At 39.9% G+C, this 24,007-nt stretch overlaps 5 protein-coding genes across 6 annotated transcripts in view; 3 read left to right on the top strand and 2 right to left on the bottom strand.

Moving 5' to 3' along the window:
* The window catches only part of gys1 (glycogen synthase 1 (muscle)), a 10,344-nt gene extending 2,888 nt beyond the window's left edge, over positions 1 to 7,456 (top strand). Inside the window, exons 3-16 of the mRNA XM_020597828.1 lie at positions 477 to 658; positions 1,585 to 1,776; positions 2,035 to 2,220; positions 2,426 to 2,570; positions 3,532 to 3,649; positions 3,942 to 4,062; positions 4,194 to 4,300; positions 4,479 to 4,538; positions 4,875 to 5,067; positions 5,245 to 5,371; positions 5,472 to 5,567; positions 5,682 to 5,845; positions 5,947 to 6,027; positions 6,168 to 7,456. Coding sequence (XP_020453484.1) covers positions 477 to 658; positions 1,585 to 1,776; positions 2,035 to 2,220; positions 2,426 to 2,570; positions 3,532 to 3,649; positions 3,942 to 4,062; positions 4,194 to 4,300; positions 4,479 to 4,538; positions 4,875 to 5,067; positions 5,245 to 5,371; positions 5,472 to 5,567; positions 5,682 to 5,845; positions 5,947 to 6,027; positions 6,168 to 6,395 — 2,000 coding nt within the window. The 3' untranslated portion in view covers positions 6,396 to 7,456. The remainder of the gene's footprint in view (positions 1 to 476; positions 659 to 1,584; positions 1,777 to 2,034; positions 2,221 to 2,425; positions 2,571 to 3,531; positions 3,650 to 3,941; positions 4,063 to 4,193; positions 4,301 to 4,478; positions 4,539 to 4,874; positions 5,068 to 5,244; positions 5,372 to 5,471; positions 5,568 to 5,681; positions 5,846 to 5,946; positions 6,028 to 6,167) is intronic.
* On the bottom strand, positions 7,134 to 10,456 carry aspdh (aspartate dehydrogenase domain containing). Its single transcript, XM_020597833.1, has 7 exons — positions 10,402 to 10,456; positions 10,085 to 10,229; positions 9,903 to 9,987; positions 9,155 to 9,304; positions 8,523 to 8,746; positions 8,297 to 8,436; positions 7,134 to 7,724 (listed from the first exon to the last, which is right to left on the bottom strand). Exons 1-7 carry the CDS (start codon positions 10,454 to 10,456, stop codon positions 7,687 to 7,689), a joined length of 837 nt encoding a protein of 278 aa, XP_020453489.1. The 3' UTR covers positions 7,134 to 7,686.
* Positions 10,457 to 11,176: 720 nt separating this feature from the next.
* Positions 11,177 to 13,495, top strand: tmem86b (transmembrane protein 86B). 2 transcript variants are annotated; one of them, XM_020597832.1, is made up of 3 exons: positions 11,177 to 12,019; positions 12,178 to 12,421; positions 12,586 to 13,495. In XM_020597832.1, exons 1-3 carry the CDS (start codon positions 11,969 to 11,971, stop codon positions 13,038 to 13,040), a joined length of 750 nt encoding a protein of 249 aa, XP_020453488.1. In that variant the 5' UTR covers positions 11,177 to 11,968; the 3' UTR covers positions 13,041 to 13,495. The 2 variants fall into 2 exon arrangements, with proteins under 2 accessions (XP_020453488.1, XP_020453487.1); XM_020597831.1 differs by having other exon boundaries at positions 11,177 to 12,421; positions 12,586 to 13,493.
* Positions 13,496 to 13,553: 58 nt separating this feature from the next.
* Positions 13,554 to 16,677, bottom strand: hspbp1 (HSPA (heat shock 70kDa) binding protein, cytoplasmic cochaperone 1). The gene is made up of 8 exons (XM_020597830.1): positions 16,489 to 16,677; positions 15,961 to 16,091; positions 15,487 to 15,703; positions 15,159 to 15,383; positions 14,861 to 15,016; positions 14,429 to 14,525; positions 14,217 to 14,328; positions 13,554 to 13,809 (listed from the first exon to the last, which is right to left on the bottom strand). The coding sequence occupies exons 2-8, from the start codon at positions 16,078 to 16,080 to the stop codon at positions 13,729 to 13,731; spliced, it is 1,008 nt and encodes a 335-aa protein (XP_020453486.1). The 5' UTR covers positions 16,081 to 16,091; positions 16,489 to 16,677; the 3' UTR covers positions 13,554 to 13,728.
* A 178-nt stretch (positions 16,678 to 16,855) lies between these two features.
* tufm (Tu translation elongation factor, mitochondrial) lies at positions 16,856 to 22,033 on the top strand. Its single transcript, XM_020597834.1, has 11 exons — positions 16,856 to 16,935; positions 17,355 to 17,401; positions 18,166 to 18,212; positions 18,300 to 18,438; positions 18,615 to 18,781; positions 18,898 to 19,167; positions 19,302 to 19,434; positions 19,557 to 19,661; positions 19,900 to 20,051; positions 21,032 to 21,151; positions 21,844 to 22,033. The coding sequence occupies exons 2-11, from the start codon at positions 17,365 to 17,367 to the stop codon at positions 22,006 to 22,008; spliced, it is 1,335 nt and encodes a 444-aa protein (XP_020453490.1). The 5' UTR covers positions 16,856 to 16,935; positions 17,355 to 17,364; the 3' UTR covers positions 22,009 to 22,033.
* Positions 22,034 to 24,007: the final 1,974 nt, after the last annotated feature.

Below are 24,007 nucleotides of genomic sequence, written 5' to 3'. Positions count from 1 at the left end.
AATCAGTATAATCAAACACAGCTGGACTCAAATGAAGGAGTAGAACCATCTCAGGGATGATCAGATGAAATGGACAGAGCCTAAGTTAAATATATGAGTGTCACAGCAAAGGGTCTGAATACTTATGACCATGTGATATTTCAGTTTTTCTTTTTTAATAAATCTGCAAAAATGTCAAAAATTCTGTGTTTTTCTGTCAATATGGGGTGCTGTGTGTACATTAATGAGGAAAAAATGAACATAAATGAGTTTAACATATGGCTGCAATATAACAAAGAGTGAAAAATTTAAGGGGGTCTGAATACTTTCCATACCCACTGTATGTAAAATACATATATATTATAAAATGTGTTTCTTTTTATGTGTCTTCACATCAGACTTTATTAGTTTACATATTATTCCTCTCATGGAAAATGTAGTTTCCTATCAGTTTGAACCATATAACTTTATGTGGCATGTTTGTTGTGCGTGTGAAGTTGGAGGCATCTATACTGTCATCCAGACCAAAGCCCGTCTGACCTCAGAGGAATGGGGGGAAAACTATTTCCTGGTGGGTCCCTATGTGGAGAGCAATGTGCGCACTCAGGTGGAGTTGATTGAGCCCACTAGTCCTGTGCTGAAAAGAACCATTGACAAAATGAACTCCAGTGGATGTAAGGTATTACCACACCTATCCTGCAGACACACACATCTCCAAGTGGAATTTGTTTGTTCCACTCAAGGACAAATAATTGGAGGTATTATCGAGTGAGATTTGTAGAAACATGCAATGAATGTGCACTACACCAGTTAGAGATCATCCTTAGTCCTTCTTTTATATCCGACCCACTATCTCTCTTCAGCCTTCTGTCTCTGACCACCATATCTCTAAACATCCTGACATTTCCATCCAAAGGTTAAAGGTTGTATCAGTGTCTCTCTCTCTTACACTTTCACACAGTTACACTCCAGAAATAGATGACGGTGGGGGTGGGGGGTGGGGGGGTGTCTGTGTGTGAGAGAGAGAAAACGATACTTTTAATGCTTTGTGCTGTGTCACTCTGGGAGTACTTTGGAATTTGGCCAGTAGTTGTAATGATACTTTCTTAAAGAGATTGTGCTTTTTTTCTTTTTCAATGAAGTCCATTTGGATCCCATGATTCACACAGCCTTTACATTTCATGACAAACCAGGCCACCGTTACTAGTTGGCCTGAAAATCTTTTTTCCTTAAAAGACATTTAGGTCCTGTATTAGTCATAATTTAAGCTTGAAGTGACATATGTTGATTGCAGTTTTGTATGAACAAGGTTAACTCCATCAAGGCTAATATTAGATTGTGTGTGGTTGGAATATGCAAATAAAATACTTGTTAGATTAGAGGCAGAAAAAAATGGTAAAAGTACATAACAGGAACGCATGCATGTACCAAAATTAGGAGCTGTTGTCACAGCTGTGGCTGTTCATGTTCAAATGCATACAAGATTGGTGTGGTTTATGCTATGTTTGTTGTTAAGTGATGACTCAGTACCACTATTTATTTTACCTTTTCCACTTAATACAAGATTTTTACTCCTTTTTACCCTTTTTTTCCATTTCCCTGCAGATCTACTTTGGGCGCTGGCTTATTGAGGGGAGTCCCTACGTTATTTTGATCGATGTTGGGTTCACGGCCTGGTCTCTGGACCGCTGGAAGAGTGAGCTGTGGGACCTTTGTGACATTGGTGTACCATGGTTTGACCGCGAGGCCAACGATGCTGTGCTGTTTGGCTTTCTGACGGCATGGCTTCTAGGAGAGGTGCCTTACAGCTCACAACTATTTATATAAACATGAAGTGAAAATTAGTAGTGTTGTGTCAAAAAGAGAGTTGTGTTTATTTGCAGAAAGAAAGTGAATTATCTGTGGGTTCTTAAGAAGCCTTGCATTACATATCCAAAGTCTTGAAATATCAGAACCCTGGAAAACGCATGAAGGCTACCCTGTGTTTGAGTATAGGTAGGGGTGTGTTTGTGTGTGTTGTAGTTCACATTGAACCTGTATTCTCCCATATTGCAGTATGCAGCCCAGTCTGAGGAGCCTCCACACATTGTGGCCCATTTCCATGAGTGGTTGGCCGGCCTCGGCCTGGTGCTGTGTAGACACAGACAGCTACCTGTTGCGACTATCTTCACCACTCACGCTACACTGCTGGGGCGATATCTTTGTGCCGGAAGTGTGGACTTCTATAACAACCTTGCAGAGGTATGTGTGTTTCAGTGTGCAAATGTGTCCATTTATTGCACAAGAATTTAATGAAGTAACAAGCAAAGAATAGTAAGATGCCAAGACATCCACATGCCACAATAGCTACAAAATCAGGTTATTTTTATTGTTGGAAATACTGCAGATTTGGTATTCAGCAAGCAGTCATCCTCGTTGTGCTCTCTGCTTTCTTTGACTTGTTCAGTTCAATGTGGATAAAGAAGCAGGCGACAGACAGATCTACCATCGCTACTGTTTGGAGCGGGCAGCTGCTCACTGTGCCCATGTCTTCACCACTGTGTCACAAATTACAGCCATTGAGGCAGAGCACCTGCTCAAGAGGAAACCAGGTGTGTGGAGGTGAATGGGTGTGTGGCATTGCTTTCAGAAACTTCCTTGATATTTTTTTTTTTATCACTGGCTGAGAGAGCAGTTCTCACTGAACAAGAATTGACTGTTTCTTGCTGCTTTTTTACTGAAAGTCTTGAGGTTTCATTGTTTTTGCTAGACGGCACTCGGAGACCGCAAACCTCCACCAAGGCAGGCCACTGTCCTCATAATCCCATTACACCTAAAAGCAATATTGCCATGATAGTTTGACCTTCATATTATGAATCATTAACGATAAAAACCTACCCCTAGCCTTTGGAATCACATTGATATCATTATTAGTTTGAATGTTATTCAAGAAGAACAATATTTCAATAATGGTGGTTTTCTTCAGGATCTAACTCGGTAACTTTTGAAGGTATGTCAAATCTGTTGACGCCCTGCTGAGTCAGCAGAGTTGAAGCTAGAATTTGATCCTGAATTGCAAGTCTGTAGCATTATATGTTGTGTCACAGAAGCAAATTTTCCATGAGCCATATAAATATGAACATTCTGGATCAACACATCTAGAATCTTATTTGGATCCAGATCATACTTTGCTATTTTGGTAAATCTTATGTGGATGTTATCGTGCAATTTTTGTCCAAGCAGTGTAGACACTGTGTACGGAGTTATGGAGCAAAAATATTGAAATTGGTCGCATCTCACAATGGTGAAGATTCAAAAAAAATTCCTGGATGTGAGTCAGGACCAAAATTTAATAGATTGTTCTGTGGGCCATACCCTGCCTCTCCTAAAAAAAAAATCATCAAAATTACTTTTTAAGTTATGTTGTGAAGAAACCAACCAACAAACAAACCAACAAAACCATTATCTCAGTTAAACTGTAGGTAACTGTCTGGACTGATATTTCTCTGCCTGTCTCTTTCTTTTGTGTTTTGCATTCATTTTTGCCTTCACTCTCTTTCTCACTCCACGCAGACATTATCACTCCCAACGGGCTCAATGTGAAGAAGTTCTCAGCTGTGCATGAGTTTCAGAACCTCCACGCTCAGAGCAAGAGTCGGATTCAGGAGTTCATCAGGGGACACTTCTATGGGTCAATACACAGCCCAAACTTTAGCAGCATGTTGAGAAAGGATAAATGTTGAATATCGGTATATGAATGAATGCTGCATTGTTCTGCTGAATTTCCCTGGAAACATTTGCTTCCTGTTTTCATCCTGCTTGCTACATGATTTTCATCAAACTGACATTAATATGAGAATGAGACAAATGAAATGACAAAGAATATCAGGCCTATTATGCTGTTATAGTAAAAAACTGTGAATATGTACATGATATGTGCTGCTCTAAAGGAGATTACATGACTAGTTTGTCTTGACCATCAGGAACCTTGACTTCAACCTGGACAAGTGTTTGTTCCTCTTCATAGCTGGAAGGTATGAGTTCTCCAACAAAGGAGCAGACATCTTCTTGGAGGCATTAGCCAGACTGAACTATCTGCTGAGAGTAAGTGTGTGTTGGTCTCGTTGTGTCAACAGATGTAGTAAAGGTATTTACATGGTTGTGTGCGAAGGTGAGGAAGAGAAAGGTGAATTCCAGGTGTAGCTCCATATTTCTGTCTGCTCCACCTGTCTCAGGTCAACCACAGTGACGTGACTGTCATTGCATTCTTCATCATGCCGGCTCGGACAAACAACTTTAATGTGGAGACCTTGAAGGGCCAGGCAGTCAGGAAACAGCTGTGGTGAGGCTTCTTGTGTTAAACTGGTTGAATTGTTGAGATGAAGTGTGTATATAACTAAAAGCATACACTGTAAAGCAGACACCTCATCCATATGGAGACAGATTTGATTTGTCTTCCCCATCAGACACTTTGACCTCTGGTGTTTTTACACTGTTCTTTTTATTTTTGTCCTTGGCAGGGATACCGCTCACACTGTGAAGGAACGCTTTGGAAAGAAACTTTATGATTCACTTTTAGTGTAAGTTGACCTGTTTTAATCTACTTTATGAAAAGTGTCAAATGTGGAGAGACATGTTGATTAAAAAAACAAATCTAAATGTTTCCGATCAGACCTGGATGTATTTAGATTAGGTAGAAAATATAGACTTGGTATAAAGATTGTCAAAATGATGATTATCTAACAAACTGATATACAGTAGTGTATTTGTGCTAATGTATATTCTATTGTAGTTGTTTTCAAAAATGGGTAAGAAATCCAGATGCACATTTTAGAAATAAGGTCCCAGATAGTCAAGCTTATCATTTTTCACCTATACTGTCATCATTAAACCAAAGAACAATGTATTGTCTTTAGTGGGCAGCTGCCAGATGTGTCAAAGATTCTGGACAAAGAGGATTTCACCATAATGAAGCGCGCCATCTTTGCGACTCAGAGACAATGCCAGCCTCCAATCTGCACCCATAACATGCTGGAGGACAGTAGCGACCCTATCCTTAACTGTGTCCGCCGTATTGGCCTTTTCAACAGCTCTGCTGACCGTGTCAAGGTATGTCAGTTGTTTATGAACAGTCTGTATTGTTCATCAGCCAGGATCTATACAAGTTCAGCACTGTGACTGCTAAAGAGCATCATGTTGTGGTCACAGTTTCTCTGCACACACCTCACACTCTTTGTAATGGTAAATAATTATAAAGCAATAATGAACGACTTCTTCATCCAATAGATAATCTTCCATCCAGAGTTCCTTTCGTCCACCTCTCCTCTACTTCCTATGGATTATGAGGACTTTGTAAGAGGCTGCCACCTCGGCGTCTTCCCCTCTTACTATGAGCCTTGGGGGTACACACCAGGTATGACTCGTGGATGTGGACGAGGTGTAAGCACGTTGCACATGTATGTATGATGTATTGTAAAATGTTAATTGGGCCTCACTGCTTCTGTCATTGTCAGCTGAATGCACAGTCATGGGAATCCCATCAGTCTCAACCAATCTGTCGGGCTTCGGCTGTTTTATGGAGGAACACATAGCAGACCCCTCCGCATATGGTGCGTTTCTTTATGCATTATCTTTTAAATTCTCCATGATTCTCAAAAATGTTTTTAGCACATAAAGAGGAATGACTGATGCATCTTTTTACATCATTCTGTTTGCATTTGCAGGTATTTACATCCTGGATCGACGCTTTCGGGGGGTTGACGAGTCATGTAACCAGCTCACTTCCTTCCTGTTCCAGTTCTGCAAGCAGAGCCGGCGCCAGAGGATCATCCAGAGGAACCGCACTGAGCGCCTGAGTGATCTCTTGGACTGGAGATACCTTGGCAGGGTTAGATTACAAATCCCAAGGAGTAATTTCATAAGTGTGACAATTTTAAGATCATGTTTTAAGATTCATGCGGTTTCTTTTTTCCTTCTGTTCTGCATTAGTATTACATAGCTGCCCGTCATATGGCTCTGGCTAAAGCCTTTCCTGACACCTACATATATGACCAACATGAACCCACCCCAGTAAGTTAACTTATGTGTCTTTAATGTGGAAAATGTACTCGGCTGGCACCTGCTTTAATTGTAATCTTAATTCATGGGAGCAACATTCTCTCAGATCCAGCCACTGATTGAGACGCTAATGCCTTTGTTCCTGTCCTCAGACCTCAGGCTTCCGTTACCCCCGACCAGCTTCCGTGCCGCCATCTCCGGCTCTGTCCCGCCACTCCTCCCCCCACCACAGCGAGGCTGAGGACAATGATGAAGATGAGCGCTATGATGAGGATCTAGAGGCAGAAAAAGATCGGGTGAACATCCGCCAGCCTTACACGGCGCCTTTCAAAAACAAGTCTCCTGGGAACAGCAACGGTATCGCAAGCGAGAAAAACTGAGCCACATATGTACAGTACATGCTAAACCTCACTAGTGAAACTACTCCCTCTGTGGAAGTTGTTACAGACATCCATGTACTCACACTTTGTAAATGAATGCAGGTGTGTGAATGCAAGTGATAAATTTAACATTAGGTTGTTGTGAAAATTGCAATGCTGTTAGTGTCTTCCCAACCTGTTCATACCTCAGAATTTTTAAAAATATGTCGGTTTGATATGTTTTGTTAATCTTTCAGTTACACCAGCAGTGCAGACAGTGGTTTGCTTTGTGGAGTAAATGCAGCAGGTAGAAAGGGATGAACAACAGCTCAACATGAACAGAAAAACAATCAGTATTGCTGGACTTTGTAGGTACTAACACTGGATGATATAGACCTAAAGCATTAAAAAAAAGGAATATTATGACTCACTGAATGTTTTTATACTTGAGTCAGCAGTGGGTTAGAGCAGTGAAAACAACATAACCCTCCTTTTTACCAACTTGTCATTAAAAGCAGGATCAGCTATTCTCCAGCCAAAAAAGCCCCATGTCAAAGCATAAAGAGTTCCTGTTCTTTTGACCTGCGTGATAATGATGCGGTGCTTTAAACTCAGCTGTCCACCTACTGTAATTGTAACATTTTTTTGTCTTTCTTTCAAATGCCTTGTTAGCTACAAAACCTTCCAGAGGGGGAAATAAAATGTAGAACGCACATATACTGTACAACAACACTTAGCTGGATTAGTGTCAGGTGTGTGTTTTCATTTAGTTCCTGGCTTATCAGTTTCGATCATCAACCTCACACTTCCTGTTCATGTGGCTGTGTGTGTGTGTGTGTGCGCTTGTGTGTTATTGCCGGGTTTGCCTGTTTTGGCTAGTATTTGATGGTGAAAGGAAAAAAGGGGCTGTCCTATGGTAAGATGGCAACCATGCTTTCAAGTGAAAGATGAGAACTAGCTGGAAAAGGAGCCGTTGGCTGTTTGTTATGGAATAAAGAAAATGGCTTTAACAGGCATACTCGCACTCCCTGTAAGGTTTGTTACAATCTTGCACCAGATGGTTATAATAAAGTTTAAATATATACTGTGCTGACTAGTATTTTACAAAATGAAAATAGGCTCTTTTTTCTTTGTTTGCATGCAAGTTTATTGGAACAGAGATGCCCAAGGTTCTGTGGGTTTACAGTTTCTCCGTGACTTACTGATCCAGCATCCACACAGCGTATCCACCATAAACCATGTAATTTATCTGGAATTTTGCAGTGGATCTTCCTCCTGTGTTGTAGATAATCCTTCAAAGTCCGCACCTGTTTTAGCACAAGTAAACTCGGCCCCCGTGACCTTTGCATACTGAGAAGAAAAAGAATATAAAGTTTAAAATCAGAATCTCAGTGACATGACCTACTCGCACACAAACTTGAGAACAATTATTGTTTTAGTCTGTTTATTTTGCGAGAGATTAAGTTTATCATTGTTTCCAAAAGATTTTCCAGTAGAACTCAATTTTAAGGTGCTTGTACTGTGAGTGTCTCTACTTATGCCTCTGTGCTTTATATTTCTGCTCTACTACATATATTTAAAATCTGCAGTTATGCTTTACTTTTCAAATTAAGATTTTGGACATCAAAAGTTCAACCTTTCTTGTGAGAAAGCAGTATTTAGTCGAACATAGAGACATTTCCCTCTCAAGTACTCAGATTCTTTTATTTAAATTACAGTTTGAGGTTGTTTTATTGTATGACTTTTAGGAGGGGAACCCTTCATCTTGATTCACTCAAACCCTACTTACCCTGGTTCAAAATGATTACCTGTTTCAGACAGGTAATCATTTAGCCAGATAAACTATTAAGTCATAAAAACGTGCTTCACAGACTCTATTTCAGGATCTTTGAAAAAATGTTTGGAAACCATGCAGAGCTCACCAAGTAAACTATTCCAGAAGGAGTTGTACGTTGCGCTGCCAGTAACAGCTCCGAGCCTGGCTGGATTCCTCCTCACTGTGTGAACTGAGAAGCCATCAGGTCCGGTCACATCCACCTCCACCACATGATAGTCAACTAACCTGGATAATGAAGAGGTATGAAACTGAATGATTCAAACAGTTATGAGAAGCTGCACTGAGCCAATCAAATGTTGAGGGAGACTCACGCTGTGTCTGAAACAATCTCTCCCTGTACACCAGTAAAGCCAAGTGTTCCTGCTGCCACTGCTGCTGCTGCCATGGTGTTAACATTGTTAGGAGCAAGTGGGCACAACTCTGCCACTGAGCCTCTGAATAAAACCCGTCTGCCCTCTCCCTCCATCCAGTCAGAGAGGATGTCACCTGTCAGCCGGAAGCAGGATGGATGCTTGGACATTCTTATGAACAAAGCCTGAACAGAAGCCATGAAATAAAATTTAGGTTAGAGTCAGAGCCCAAGACTCAGGAGTAGGTTCTGGGGGAAGAAAAATCTGTATCCCTTTAAGTTAATCTGAACCTAACCTTAATCACTTGTGTTATGATGCGTAACCTGACCCCAACTTTACATAACCCTAAACAGCTACCCCCTGCCTGCTCCTGGGTTTTGGGAATTAACATTTGCTTAAAGACATTCATGATCTACATTCATGTAATTAAAACTAAGCAAAATCAACTCAGTGTTCCAAAAATTAAAATCTGTCCAAGGCCATTTCATCTTTGTGAGCCAAACTGAAAACAAAGCAGCACACGGGCTGAAAACTGTTAAGAGAAGCCATTGTCTCTTTTTAATACCCTCCACACAGCACTACCCCAGTCTTACCTTTAAGGCTCCACTATCATTCAGCCTCTGGATGTCCTGACCTCCCCATAATGCACCACTGGGAATGTAGAGGGTCTTATTATACTTGTGAGCAGCCTGACGCAGGTTCTGGTTCAGCTCAGGATCAGAGAGAGCAGAAGGAGAGCCCACCTGAGGAAACAAAAAAGTACAAACAGGGTGCCATATTTCTGTGATTAACACTGAAAACAGCTCATACTTCATGTCAGCTTGTGTATTTGCATTTCTTGTAATGAATAAATAACAGCACCTATTTTAGCACACGCTACACATTTGGGTTTAGAGAAGAAATCTATTATATATGATCAGCTTTTATAACCAATAACACACATACTGAAGCTGGAGATAATAACGGCAACATAATTACCATGGTGATACTGTATATTTACCTTATTAGATCCAAAAGTTGTTCAAATATATTAGAAATACCCAAAATATGAAAACACTACAATAGCTACTCAATCTCTTTAGAATACATCTAACCAAATAAAAACACAAAAACACGTTGTTACCTGTCGTACAGCAGTCTGTGTTTAGTGTCTGTTACAGTTGAGGAGCAGGAACATAAACAAAGGCTTTGCAAACTCAAATCTATTTTCTTTCTTAGTCTAGCAAACAATGAAACCTCCAGATGGCAAGATAACGATATCTAGTAAAGATTAAAATAAAATTAATCATTCATGCCGCACTCAACCAGCAAAACTTCCTCACAAACAGATAAGAATCTCACCATGAAATGAGACTGAGAAAGGAATAGGACCCCAAAATCTTTCACTATCTGCGGATGGCACACTTCAACAATCACATCACATCGCCTGAAAAGCACAGTCATTATTCATTAAGGTGATTTTGTGGAATGATATAAGATGACACTGTTTTGTATATGAGTTCACATCACTTGCGTGTTTTCACCGTTCTGCAAAGGACGATAGATCACAAAGTATGTGTTCATCCGGGACTAAACCTTTGAGCTTGTCAGAATTTCTGTTCCAAGCAAAAGCCAGAGTAAAACCAAGAGCAGCTCCATCTTTGAGGATCCTTTCCACCAGGTACTGCCCTGCAGCACACACAGTGCAGTCAGTAAAAAAATGTACAGTAAGTCAGGGACAGACAGCCATACACCTGTGACATTAGGCACTCTCAAATCTGTTATTAGGTAATTAGGTGTGATGTGATTAAAGAAACTGAACAGAAGGTGTGTGTCTGGCGTTTGCACGGGCAGTTCAAACCTAGATGTCCATATCCTACAACTCCAATCCTTAGGGAAGGAGAGCTGGCTGCCATGGCCTGTGCACAGAAAGCAAACATGCTAATGAAACTCCCAGAACATTCACTTGCAACTTGACAGCACACATACATACCTGACTGACCTTACTTCAAACCTGATCTCCCTCACTCTGGTCAACTAATACTGTATAACACTCACTACATTTCTTCCTCTACTCACCCAATAATCCCAAACTACTGCAGAGCTGTGTGTCCCAGTTTGAAGCACAACAACCAGCCCACAAGCGCAGGGACTTGTGAACATGTACAGTACAAAGTTTGACTCAGAGAGGCCATGGTTAATAATTGTCATTCAGTTTGTGGAATTATCACACACCAAACTCTCCCCCCTATATTTAATCAATTTCAGTTTCAGATCCATTAAGAACTATAAAGTGCAAAAATACTTAACTCTGTTTTCCTGATGAGACAATGACTGATTGTTAAATTACATCTACTATATATGTTTACTTTGCTTTTATTTGTCCCACACAAACAATTTAGATCAAGATCAAAGATTAAAGAGTTTTATTGTCAATTCACTATATGAGCAGGACATACAGAAAAATCAAAATACTGTTTCTCTCTCACCTAATGTTGAATGCCCATACCATTTAAGAACTAAAATAGAATAAAAGTAGAAACACAGAATACATAGAATATGAAAACTGAATTCAAGTAATAAGGATAAACTAACTGGTACAAACTAATAGGCTATGATGAAACTCAAAGCCATGTGCAAACAGTGACAGTGTTTCATCTATTAAAAAAACATATATAAGTAGCTCTGTTATATCGTGTAGTGTGGCACTTGCCTTTTTGGAAAGCTTTGATGTAACGTGGCCATCTATTGAACACAAGCAATGTCATGTGAAATCCTTTCCTTTCTTAATTAGGATCACCCTTTGATTACAACCCCTACAAATGATATATTACACATTTGTTGGCAAATAATCCTATACAACAACAGAATTTTTAGTTTCATATTAAACAGCACCGTGTTACTTGGTTGGTGTCCCCAGACATGACAAAGCACCTTTATCTTAACTATTCACTTTCCCACATTTGAGTTTTCAAAATCCAGACATGTCTAAATACCAACAACGATCAGATGTTCACATATAAAGTAAATTTTAAAAAAAGCTTTTATCATTTATAAAAGTTTACAATTCACAAATCAAATTTTGTGTCAAGTTCAACTTTGTTCTATATGTGTTCGTATCAGTAATTTAGTTCCCCTAGAGAGGTTAAAGGTCACCTGTTTGTACAGGAGAACATTGATTATCAGAGAACAATCAGCAAGGACTGTTCCAAAGTTCATTGCTATGAAACGTCAAACCGGCTGAGAAACACGGCAGAGATTTGAGACGAGGGGAACAAGAAAGCAAGACAAGAACGTTTGAGGATTATATGTGTCAGTAACTAACAGAAACATCCGCAAAAGCAGAAGAAACAAGAGGGGGTCTAACAAGGGAGGTCCATCCAGCGGAAACATCTGTAGGGTCCCACATCAGCACCAACTGTGAGAAGATGGACATTCTTGAGACACATGCCCTTGACAGACGACAGAGGAGAAACATGGTACCTAAAATCACTTTGTCTTATTTGCAGTAGTTGCTCAGTAGATGTAGATGTTACAACCTTTTTCATGTGGAAATGAAACTGTCTATGATCATTATTCAACATACTCTTGTTGTGACATGTATCGCCATTTCTTTCTGTTCCTTCTTTTCTGTCAGCCCTGTACTCTGCTGTTCTCTTTCCTGCCTTTCTTTTTGTCCACAGCTGTGTACTTCTACATGTGGGATCCCGACTTTCCCGCATCCATCATGTCTGCAGGTGTCAAATCGGCACCGACACTCCTATTGGCCGCAATAGTGCTGAGCTGGAATGGAGGTCAGAGTGTCTTGGGTGTGGTGGGAGGACTCCTCTTCTCCGCTGTTGGTGACTGTTGTCTGATATGGCCTGAGCTTTTTCTTCATGGTAAGAGCTTGTTTGTGCATGAGGGAAGCACACTTTGGACCATTTTACAGATGCAAATTAAGCTGCAGGGAGTCATTATGTTGTCCATCAGCAGACACTAGTGAAATAATATACTTCATTTGATTTAGTCATATATCTTATATTTTTCATCTCATCTTTTTCAGGGATGGCTGCATTTGCTGTGGCTCATCTGCTGTACTCACTCACCTTCCTCTCAAGTCGTTACGCAACAGGTTCCCCCTCCTCCTCGTGGACCCGTTTTCTATATCTGATCCTGTTCTTGGTGGGAACATGTCTCTACATCTATCTCTATCCATTTCTGCAGAAGGTGCCAAACTCAGATCTACTAATTCCAGCTGTGGGGGCCTATATTTTCTTAATTACACTAATGGCAGTATTAGCTATTAGAACCCGCAACACAACCACACTCTTAGGAGGTTTGTTCTTCTTGGTTTCTGACACGTCACTGGCTCTACAATTGTTCAAGGTGATTGCACCAGTGAAGCAGGGTAGCACTGTTGTCATGGTGACATATTATTTGGCACAGCTTCTAATTGCTGTGGGTGATGTAAAAGCAGTGGAGAACAAGGATGACTTTGCAAAATGGAAGAGGTCCTAAACAGCATATCTGTGGCTCTTTAGACTTTAGAAGCTGAAGTATCTTCCTACTTCCTTGATAAAGTCCCACTACTGCCACTGAGTACTTAAGGTCATAGATTTTTTTTTTAAACCAAATGAAATAAAACAGGAAGGTGATCATTTTCTGTGACATCCAAGTTTGAGCGTAGGTTGTGTATATACATATGTGTTGGCAATGTGATCCACTTGTGAGCTGGATATGTACATAACTACTCCCATTTGTTTGGCTGATAATAAATAAATATGGTGTAAAAAAATAATCATCTGTATTTCTGAGTCAACTTTTAAGAGACAACCAACTGAAAATAATTTAGCTTAGAGACTTCAGACAAACCTAGCTTTGCAGTAATTAAAAATTAGACATACATGTAACCGAATTGATATTTGGATGTAAATATTAATACATAAAATAGAAAAAAAAAATACATTACCTGTTAGGGCATTATTTGGTAATACTTTTAAGATATGAAGATCTAAAAACACTGAACCAAAATAACAGCAGACATGTGAAGTATTTTATACATTACACCTATTTACATAGTAAAATTCAGCTCCTGGATTACATGTGTCATAACAGACAAATGTTGCTTAACATTCATGATCTAGATCATGAATGTTCCGTTACATTTTTACACACTGACACTACAGCAGGTAAGGTTAATAGGAGTTCAGCGATCCATCCCACTGTCATCTGGCTGCTCCTTACAGAAACACATAACCTTCAAACGCTTGCAGAAGCCCAGTTCTTCCTGTTGGAAACATAAATGTAACTTTAAAAGATGTTGTCAGGGTAGAGATTAAGCCTAGCCCTTAATGTGACTAATAGCTCTATTATTTTGGGTAATTTTAAATCATTTCTGTACACAATATATACATTTTGGCACCTATTTGGCCCTCAAAAATGGATATCATAAAAATCTGGTTGCTTATTTGTTTAGACCAGTTACTGTCTAATATTGTTTCCACTGAACTAGATTTTGCAGTCATGTGGTGATTTTTTTGTACATGAGAAAAGACAACTTTCCTTATAACATCTACTCTGCTGGCTTTAGTACAAAAAAGGCCAAAATACATTTTCAGGTCTGGACAATCACAATACTTGCACCCATTTTACCGTCTTGACTTTGTATTTTGCAAAAAGTTGTGTATAAATTACCTGATTTTCTTCCTTTCCTTGGAGCTCCCTGGCTTTTTGTCTGAGTAACTCCTCAAGGCCCAGAGCAGGATTCCTACAGTCTTGGAGCCCCTGTGGACAGTCCTCCACCAGACTAGACAGACAAAGAAATAAGGAGATAATTACTAATATGAACCATGAATTAATGTCAACTTCTGAGTGCTGAAAATAGGAAGGGCAGGAGTGTTTCTTACCAACAAAGGGCGCCAAGCACATGTTCATGGAACGGTGAGTGTGGTGTGCGAAGAACAGATACAAGCTGCTGTACCATACCCATGGAGACAACTGAATCTGCAGGAAATGGAAAACACATCTCATCGAGCTAGCATTACAAGCATGCTGTGTAAACGTGTTTGTCTAGAGGTGCAAGATGTGAATTCACTAGGAGACCAAATTTTGCTATTTTATATTTAAAAGTTCAAAACAAACAGAGCAGCTTACATAAAAACTTAGTTCACTGTAGACCCTGTGAGGTGCTAGTAAAATTGACACCAGGGAATGAAGACCATAGCTATTCACACACTTTTTAAAAATATTTTGACATCGATCAGCCAATTGTAACCCAAGAATGGCTGTAGATGTGTGGGATCTGTAAACCAGTTGACATGAGCCTCTCTTGTTTGTACCTTTCTGTTCAGGATGTGATGTCAGCAGGTTGAGCAGGAGGAAAGCCGACTTGGTCCTGAGTTTTTCATTCTCTGCCTGCATGCCTCGCATTAGAACTGAGAAACCATCATGAGACAGGAACGCCTGGAATCCCTCCTCCTGCTCTCGGACCAAACCTAAAGTAACATTGGGATACAATTACAGTTTTACTTGGCGGTGTCGTGTATACTGATCAACCTGCACGAATGCAAACAGCATTTCAATCTAGCTTAAATGTTAAATAGGTGTGTGTGTGTTTCAGAGCTCTTCGATACTCACATGAGACGGCATAAAGGGCTTTTACTCTGACAGTGGAATGGAGGTCTGAGTCTATCAGCTGGAGTAGTTTTGGCAGTGCCCCAATGTTAAGCAAGTGAACCTGCACCTGTGGCATGTTCTGAGCACAGGAAGCGATAAGCTCTGCAGCACGCCACCTTAGCCCACTTTGGACATGACACAGATACTGGGAGACACACAACTCCAGTCCACCCAGAATCATCAGATCTGTGAAGCAGAGAAAGTGGGAGACACAGTTAGGACAGCTACTCAACGTTAGGATCTAAAGACTGCTTTGGGAATACCATCTCAGATAGGGTTCACCACAAACCTCTAGCATTGTCAAGGTTCTCACACAACTCCGACAGCAACTCAAAGGCCGATTCCCGTTCATCTTCATCCTCTTCATCCATCTCCTCCTCTCCTTCTCTCTCCCTTTCACTTCTTCCCTCTTTGGTTAGGACAGCCAGACACTGCTTCATCTGCTCCACTTCATCCACCTGCCCTTTGCAAATTTCTGAAAGAGCTTCTCTCAGCCACGCTTTTCTCTGGAACACAGAAAGACCGTGAAAATATTTGTCATCCTGTATTAAATACTGCTGATGCTTGTGTCTAGGCAATGATGCCTTTCAGTACAAATTAATGTCCAAACATTGTTCCCTTCTACAATTTCCCACTGCCAATTTGCCATATTCCAAGGCATATTCAAGCTCGTTTTGTCCAGCTACTAATCTAAAATTGTGCTTTCAGGGGTTATCTCCCAAAGCCCTCTCAGATTTGAAATCAACAATTAACAGGCACTTACCTCCTCTGACATAGGTTCAAGAGGGGCAGGACCCTCTGCAGCAGATCCTGCCTCTACTGCCAGCTGCAAGACCCCCTGAAGATTATGTGGATACTGCCTGTTCTGTCTGTCTTCTGCCATGATGTGTACAGCTGAGGAGAAAAACAGGGAAAATCAGATTCAACATAACTGGACTTTAGAAACCCAGCAGTCAACTTCTTGACTATAACGTTAAGTTCACCTGACTTTACTCTAAGGATGCATAACACTACCCTGGCTGTACTTCCAGGACCACGTTTCTAGTAAGGAACAGCTAATAAGTTTACATCATCAGTTAAGTTTTACTTGTATGGTGCCAAACAACAACAAAAATCACCTCAAGGCACTTTACACAGAGAAAAACCTAGCAAATCACCAGAAACATTAAAAATGGAAAAAATTACAGAAGTCATCCTACATACCCAGGCTAACTTACTACCAATAAAGATTCTCACTGAGCTTCGGTTATACTGTAATATCATAGGCAAAATTAAAGCACTGTATACTTACCTTTCAAGAGTCCTATAAAACGGTGCTCATTAATGGACACAAAGTTTCTTTTTAGCTTCCACGCAGGTCTAACCCCTCTATAAACACAGTAACATGAATGCACTAGAACTTTCTAGCTAGCTGGTCTCACAAGCGGCAAGGAGGCGGCCATGCTTTACCATATCCTGAGACCAAACTGGCAAGTAAAATGATTTTATCGTAATTTTCACTCACTTCAGGGTCATTTTATCAATTTTAATTTCCGCGTCAGTACAGCTTTATAAAATAATAAATTAGTAAAAAGAGACCGTAATACGACTCCGATATTTAAAAGCTACAGCAGCAAATTCCGCCTTAGTAGCGTACTTAAGGTAAATCAGTGACGTTGCTAAGCGCGACGTTCAGAGAGTCAGTAAAAGTGACATACGTTCTAGATGAAAAACCCCTCGAGCGGAAGACCTTTTAATGGCAAGTACATGTTATGAAATCACATAATTGATAAATAGTGTAAAGTATAAGGTAATTACATCTTAACGTGTTCATGCTTGACATCAGCAAGTCTTTCAATATATGACAAATACAGAAATAAAACAAAGCGTTTTTCTGCAATGTAACAAATAAGCAAATAAATCAAGCTGTAGAAATTAATACAATGTAGCACCCAGAATTAAGTTCAAGTTCACTTTCTCTTATTTAAAAACTTCAATAAGTAATGTGTATCTTTATTAGTAGTATTATAAGTAGTAGTAGGAGTGTTTTATTATTTTATACTTATATGAGAAAAAGCTACAACAAACAATTTATTGATACGAGGGAGGTCCGCTGCTTCGAGCGACATCTCTGGAACTTACAAGGCACTCTCTTGACTTTCATCTTTGGTTTGGCAGATCATCCAAGATGGCGGTGCTCGTGGGGCTGCGTGCATGTTTCTCTGGTAAAAAATAGTTTAATGTTTTGGTAGTATCTGACTTTGTGTGCATTTCCGTCCGTTTTGTTGTGCGCGTATAATAGAATAAATTGTTTGCACCAGCAAAATATAGGAACATGGAAAGTCTCTTCCCGTTTCAGCGCAAGGTCACGTTACCAGTGATCGTTAGCTATCGATGTAGCTAACAAAGGCTGACAACGAACTGATGAATAATTATTAAAAGTAGTTAATATCAAAGACAACTGGATGATTGCCGAAGCTTGCTTCTTATAGTTGCCAGCAGCTTATCTGAAGTAAAAACACACTGCCGAGCCTTTCCTTTGGTTCAAAAGCTTGTAAGCTTAATGTCAGCTGCAGCAAAGCATCTTTTAGCCCACTGATTTAATCCATGTGATAATCTGATACTAAACTCTCACATAGTCCCATTTCTGTTATCTGAAGATACTCGTGCACATTGATCCATGCATGTGAAAAACAACTTCAGCATTTCAGGAATCCTTATAGTACTACAGTATTGTTTTATCCCGTTGACACTTAATTAAGTATATTCCTAGAAAACAACTAGTAGTTATTGTTATAGTAGTTACAGTTGGTTACGAGCCATGCAATAATAACAAAGTCTAGTGTCAGATTTTGCATCCCAATGACACATTTTGGTTTGTGGATTATGACTCTGAAAGAGATTTTTGATCTGTCAGTCCACCAAGACTGTGATAATCAGCTGCTGTGTGAGTTTATATAGTTCAAACACTTTGATTCACTCTTCTCAGCCCTTCAACTTTCTTCACCAAGCCTCCTGCACAACTCGTTCAAATTGGTGAGTAAGTTCACAATCTGCAGTCTACAGACTGTAAAATATGGCTTTCTAACAGTTCTAACTCCTGAATTTGTCATTGGCTTGTAGTGTGCTGTGCCTCTGAGTCGGCGGACCTTTGCTGCGGAGGCTAAGAAGACATACAGCAGAGAGAAGCCCCATGTGAACATTGGAACAATTGGCCATGTTGATCATGGCAAGACCACCTTGACAGCAGCCATCACAAAAGGTAGAATCACTGATGTCCAAGCTTTTATTCTTACACTGGTTTAGATACACATACATACATCATATTTTATTTAGTCCAAACAGTGAATTAGTTGAACCGACCCACAAGGAAAAGTAAAAGCTCTTTAGTTGTTTGTGCTCACACATGATCTGAGTGATGTGGACTTCCCTCCCCAGTGCTCGCTGATGTTGGTGGTGCTCACTATAGAAAGTATGAGGACATTGACAATGCTCCTGAGGAGAAGGCACGAGGCATCACCATCAACGCCTCTCATGTGGAATACACCACAGCCAATAGACATTATGCCCACACAGACTGCCCAGGTCACGCTGACTACATCAAGGTGATCTGCTTTTCTTCTTCATGCTCCTGCAACTAACCTGAACAAGAAAACACTGAATATGATGCAACTTTGTTGTTGTTGGACTTATCACAATAAGGACTACTTTCCTTGTTCAGAACATGATTACAGGCACAGCTCAAATGGATGGCTGCATCCTGGTGGTGGCAGCCACTGATGGCCAGATGCCTCAGACACGCGAACACCTCCTGTTGGCCAGGCAGATTGGCGTCGAGCATATTGTGGTTTTCATTAACAAGGCCGACGCCGTGGAGGACAAGGAGATGGTGGAGCTGGTGGAAATCGAGATCCGCGAGCTGCTCACTGAGTTTGGCTATGATGGCGAGAACACACCTGTTATAATAGGCTCTGCTCTCTGCGCCCTGGAGGTGAGAGGAATGCTGGCAGTAAATCATCTTACAGTTCTGATAATACAGCACCAATCCACAGAATTACGCCTCTGTTTAATTTTCTACAGTAGATCCTCTGAGACATCTGGGTAATTGTTTTTCCTCTATATCAGAACAGGGATCCTGACTTGGGTGTGAATGCAGTGATGAAACTGCTGGAGGTTGTGGATTCTTATGTTCCTCTCCCCAAAAGAGAGCTGGAGAAACCTTTTCTTCTGCCCATTGAAGGAATTTATTCTATTCCAGGTAAATTGTGGGGGGGGTTGGGGGGCTGTAACTGTAAAACACTAACTCAAAGTTGTAATAAGCTGAGACATATTAAAAAAAGGTTATTTTCTCTGAATTTGATCATCTATTGTGTGTTTCAGGCAGGGGTACAGTGGTGACAGGCACTATGGAGAGGGGTGTCATCAATAAAGGAGATGACTGTGAGTTTGTGGGCCACAACTGCAAAATCAAGTCTGTGGTTACAGGTGAGTGAAAGAGAAAACAGCAGAAACTCAGAGGAGGAGGTCTAGTGCTGTTTAAAAAGGACATGACAAATGGACATGTGTAACAAAGTAAAAATCTCAGTAAGTTAGTAGAGAAACGGGTAAATGACGACGAATTCAAGTCAGGCTGGTGTACTGGTGTGTCCAAAGATGTATGAGCTGTAGGAGCATTGGTGCATAAACAACATTTTGACCTTGGTGTCTGTCCTCTTGGGCACAGGTATCGAGATGTTCCACAAGTCTCTGGATCGGGCAGAGGCAGGAGATAACTTGGGCGCTCTGGTGCGAGGTCTGAAGAGGGAGGATGTAAGGAGAGGGATGGTGCTGTGCAAACCAGGGTCCATCATGCCTCACCAGAAAGTCCAGGCCCAGGTCTGAGCAGATAAAGTTTCAAACAGTTCCTATTGATCTGTTTACAATCACGACGGTACTGTATGATGGTACCGTATAGAATCCAGTCACTGCAGTGGCTAAAAAGCAGTTTCTAAAGTAAACTGGGAAGACCAGCTAATGACTCTGGGGTCAATCACTGAATTAAAGACACTGTTTATCTACTGATATGCACAAAGAGATTTAGTGAGGATATAAGTTTTTTTAGTTTTTTGTTTATTTTAGGCGATTCTAAAATTAAATCCATGACTCCATGTTATCTGTTACATGAAAGTTTTGTGTGTGTGTCTGTCTGCTTCTTGTATCACAGGTGTATATTCTGAGTAAGGAGGAGGGAGGCAGACACAAACCATTTGTCAGCAACTTCATTTGACAGGGGGGCCAACACTTGTTCACACAGGGCTATATAGTTTTGGATTTTGTTTTCCCTTAATAATAAAAACCTTCATTTAAAAACTGCATGATGTGTTTACTTGTGTTATCTTTGACTAATATATAAATTTGTTTGACGATCTGAAACATTACAGTGTGACAAACATGCAAAAAGATAAGAAATCAGTAAGGGGGCAAACACTTTTTCACACCACTGTATTTTTAGCAATCTGAATTTAAATGGCAAAATCCTAACTGGAGATGGGGTGACAATCACGACGGTACTGTATGATGGTACCGTATAGAATCCAGTCACTGCAGTGGCTAAAAAGCAGTTTCTAAAGTAAACTGGGAAGACCAGCTAATGACTCTGGGGTCAATCACTGAATTAAAGACACTGTTTATCTACTGATATGCACAAAGAGATTTAGTGAGGATATAAGTTTTTTTATATGCACAAAGAGATTTAGTGAGGATATGTTTTTTTGTTTTTTGTTTATTTTAGGCGATTCTAAAATGAAATCCATGACTCCATGTTATCTGTTACATGAAAGTTTTGTGTGTGTGTCTGTCTGCTTCTTGTATCACAGGTGTATATTCTGAGTAAGGAGGAGGGAGGCAGACACAAACCATTTGTCAGCAACTTCATTCCTGTCATGTTCTCTCTAACCTGGGACATGGCCTGCAGGATCACTCTGCCCAGTGACAAGGTGCGTTTGTCATATAGTGTCAGGTTTGAATCCCATCTACAACAGTGCGTAGGGCCATGTAGGCCATTAGTTGAATTTTATTTTCAAATACAATTTAGGCATCCAATGATTATGAAAACAAAATAATTGAGATAAAACAGTTTCTTCTGAACTGTCAATCACGATTAGGTACTGTAGATAAAATACTTGTTTTTTAGTTGAATCATGTTTAAAGTTCAAGAAAACCCACTGTTAAGACATTTTCACTAAATACTTGATGTTTTCTAAGTTGATGAGTAATCGTGTTAAATAATCGTGATCTCAGTATTGACCACAATAATCTTCATTATGATTTTTGCCATCATCGTGCACGTGTCTTTGTTTACATAAAGATTTTAACAGTTATTCTAAAATAGTTTTATTGCACGATGACATGCGCTACATGCATTTTAAACATTTTGTTATTTGAAGTTTGACAAGATTATTATTTAATGCAGGGCTGTTGGATTCTATTAAAGTGTGTAGTGATGTTTATTCTTCTGGGCACTCAGTGTGGGTTTGTTCCAGTGAGGATATCCACCAGTTCATAAAGTAAACTTTCCCAACATAAATTAATGTATTTTCAAGTCTTTCATATCTGTAAACAGTGTAGTATAACAACAGGATGTTGACTGTTTGTAACCACTTGGTCTGTTGTTCTCTTCCTGTTTTAGGAAATGGTGATGCCAGGGGAGGACACCTCTTTGATAATGACCCTTCGCCAGCCAATGGTTCTGGAGAAAGGCCAGAGGTTCACTTTGAGAGAGGGAAGCAAAACTATTGGTACTGGCCTGGTCACAGACATCCTGCCTAAGTCAGATGACGATAATTGGGGCTGAAGGGAAACTCTGCAGTGATGGCGGGGTGTGGTGAGCGGGGGGGGGGGGGGGGGGGGTCACTTAGGGAGATGGGGTGTTTGTGTCTGGTCAAATGAGTTAAAAGTAGACATATACAAATACATAAGCCCATGTACAGGAATGGAAGACTTGCACCCAACCAAAACAACTCATGTTCTTTATGTTAAAGGACCAGACTGTCAAAAATATCTGTTGTGTAATAAAATGTATTTAATAACAGAAAAGCTTCCTTCATTTAGTAGGTATTGTTAAACTGATGATTATCCAGAAGAAGCAAACATAAATTAATGAGCGATACAAAAATATATAGTTTTGTTACATTTGAGGTATGAAAACATCCAAACTGCATTGCACTGTATGTGGCGCATGGGGGCAGCAAAAGGAGGCTTCAGAGATTTTATTTATAGATTTTCACCCCTTTGTTCCTCAGAACGGGCTGTTCTAATGTAATGAAATCAGAATTTTAAAGGGAGAGTTTAACAGGATTTTAAGTCTTTAGGAGGCAGAATAAAGTTTTTTTTTTTTTTGACAGGATGTTTTTATAACATTAAAATTATCATGAAAAGTATCAGACATTGTTTGCTCAACTATCCTTTGTTCTTAGAAGAGTATTAGTGAAAATGGTTCCAGTCCAGGTCCAATCCCAGTAGCTTGAGACATTTTACAGTGGTTACACACCTCAACCATCTCCCTTGTCGTATGTTATTCTAATGTAAAATCATGGGCTATCCCAAATACAGCTTCTGTTTGCATCACATGGTGGAATTAAATTTAGCATTGTTTTGTCACATGCACACTATCCTGCTCTCCTTTAGTCTTCTCAGTGACAGAAATTAGATATTAAACTTAAGAAACTAGTATTCAGTTTAAACAGTGAAACTGACAATAGAGCTGAGACTAAAGAGGACATCTCGTGACATGAACAGTATCGGCCTCACGTAGAAGTCATTTTCAAGTGAATAAAACATTGTAGATTCAAAATGAGACACTTTTGCGCTATGTCCTTTAATAGATCATGTCAGTGTATTAACCCTGGCTGACCTGAGTAGCTGGTGTCCATTCTGCTTGTTCATTTCCAGCAGGAAGTTCTCCAGTTGCTCTGTGTTTGCTGTAGGTATTTGAGTCCGTGCCTCCTGTAATCCAATCAGCCTGTTGCTGTAATCAAATACAGTATGTCTGCAGAAGTCGAGGCTGGAGCAGTTAGCAGCCTGCTGCTGAGTGATGTGCTCAGCTGGACGATAAATGTCTAAGCAGAATAAAGTGATTACATGTTTGAACTTGTGAGTGATGTCTGCTGAATCATGTCAAGACGATCTACAGTACCTGGTAGCTACCTTTAGATTCACATGTTCAGTTTGACATCAACCAAAGTGGATAGATGACACAGTCTGTGATATTATTTTAATAGCCAAAATAATGTAAAGAGTATTTTTACCCTCATGTACTTTATAAGCAGTAAAAATTACTAAGTCATAACTCACTGAAGTTGTAAACAGATATAAGACAGTACACATTTTAAGAGTTGATGAATACATTTGTCAATAACTAAAACATCCTCTGTGGAGCACTTGTAACATAATGAATTGACAATTCATTCACTATTGATTATTGGCAATGTCAAAATCAACAGTGGAAGAATAAGTAAATGTCTTCCACTCAGCATCCTACTAGAGTCAAAGTGAAGATGTATCATCAGCTAAATGTACCTAAAAGTCTGTTTCTTGAGTGATATGTATTTCATTGTTACATCTGTAATACTTATGCCTCATTGCTTTAGCAGTATTTTGTTGTAGCTGGTCAAAGTGGAACTAGTTTGATTACTGTATATACTAATCGAGAGGTTTCCACTTCAGGAGTCGGAAGTGTTACAGGATTCAGCTACTCAAATTAGTGTTAATTTTATGAATATTCTGAAACCTTTGTGAAATACTGCATAGTTTACCCCTTTAGGGCTCAAACAGTTTCAATTAAAACATCTTAG

This window comes from Monopterus albus, unplaced genomic scaffold (genome assembly GCF_001952655.1).
Source record: "Monopterus albus unplaced genomic scaffold, M_albus_1.0 scaffold35.1, whole genome shotgun sequence".
Taxonomy (NCBI): domain Eukaryota; kingdom Metazoa; phylum Chordata; class Actinopteri; order Synbranchiformes; family Synbranchidae; genus Monopterus; species Monopterus albus.
Note: the sequence above shows the minus strand (reverse complement) of the source record. Positions and strands in the feature narration are given on the sequence as shown.

Bases quoted from the DNA above. Each gene is read 5' to 3' on its own strand.
- aspdh (XM_020597833.1), bottom strand. From the start codon at position 10,456: ATGGCAGCCAGCTCTCCTTCCCTAAGGATTGGAGTTGTAGGATATGGA. The intron at 9,305-9,902 runs GTGAGATTCTTA...TTGTTTCCTCAG, and splicing joins TTTCTCAGTCTCATTTCATG to GTGGGCTCTCCTTCTGCTCT. The intron at 8,437-8,522 runs GTGAGTCTCCCT...TTCATTATCCAG, and splicing joins GAGATTGTTTCAGACACAGC to GTTAGTTGACTATCATGTGG.
- tmem86b (XM_020597831.1), top strand. From the start codon at position 12,070: ATGTTACAACCTTTTTCATGTGGAAATGAAACTGTCTATGATCATTAT. The intron at 12,422-12,585 runs GTAAGAGCTTGT...CATCTTTTTCAG, and splicing joins GCCTGAGCTTTTTCTTCATG to GGATGGCTGCATTTGCTGTG.
- hspbp1 (XM_020597830.1), bottom strand. From the start codon at position 16,080: ATGGCAGAAGACAGACAGAACAGGCAGTATCCACATAATCTTCAGGGG. The intron at 15,384-15,486 runs GTTTGTGGTGAA...TCTGCTTCACAG, and splicing joins GAACCTTGACAATGCTAGAG to ATCTGATGATTCTGGGTGGA. The intron at 15,017-15,158 runs GTGAGTATCGAA...ATGTTACTTTAG, and splicing joins AGCCCTTTATGCCGTCTCAT to GTTTGGTCCGAGAGCAGGAG.
- tufm (XM_020597834.1), top strand. From the start codon at position 17,365: ATGGCGGTGCTCGTGGGGCTGCGTGCATGTTTCTCTG. The intron at 19,168-19,301 runs GTGAGAGGAATG...CCTCTATATCAG, and splicing joins CTGCTCTCTGCGCCCTGGAG to AACAGGGATCCTGACTTGGG. The intron at 19,662-19,899 runs GTGAGTGAAAGA...TCTTGGGCACAG, and splicing joins AATCAAGTCTGTGGTTACAG to GTATCGAGATGTTCCACAAG.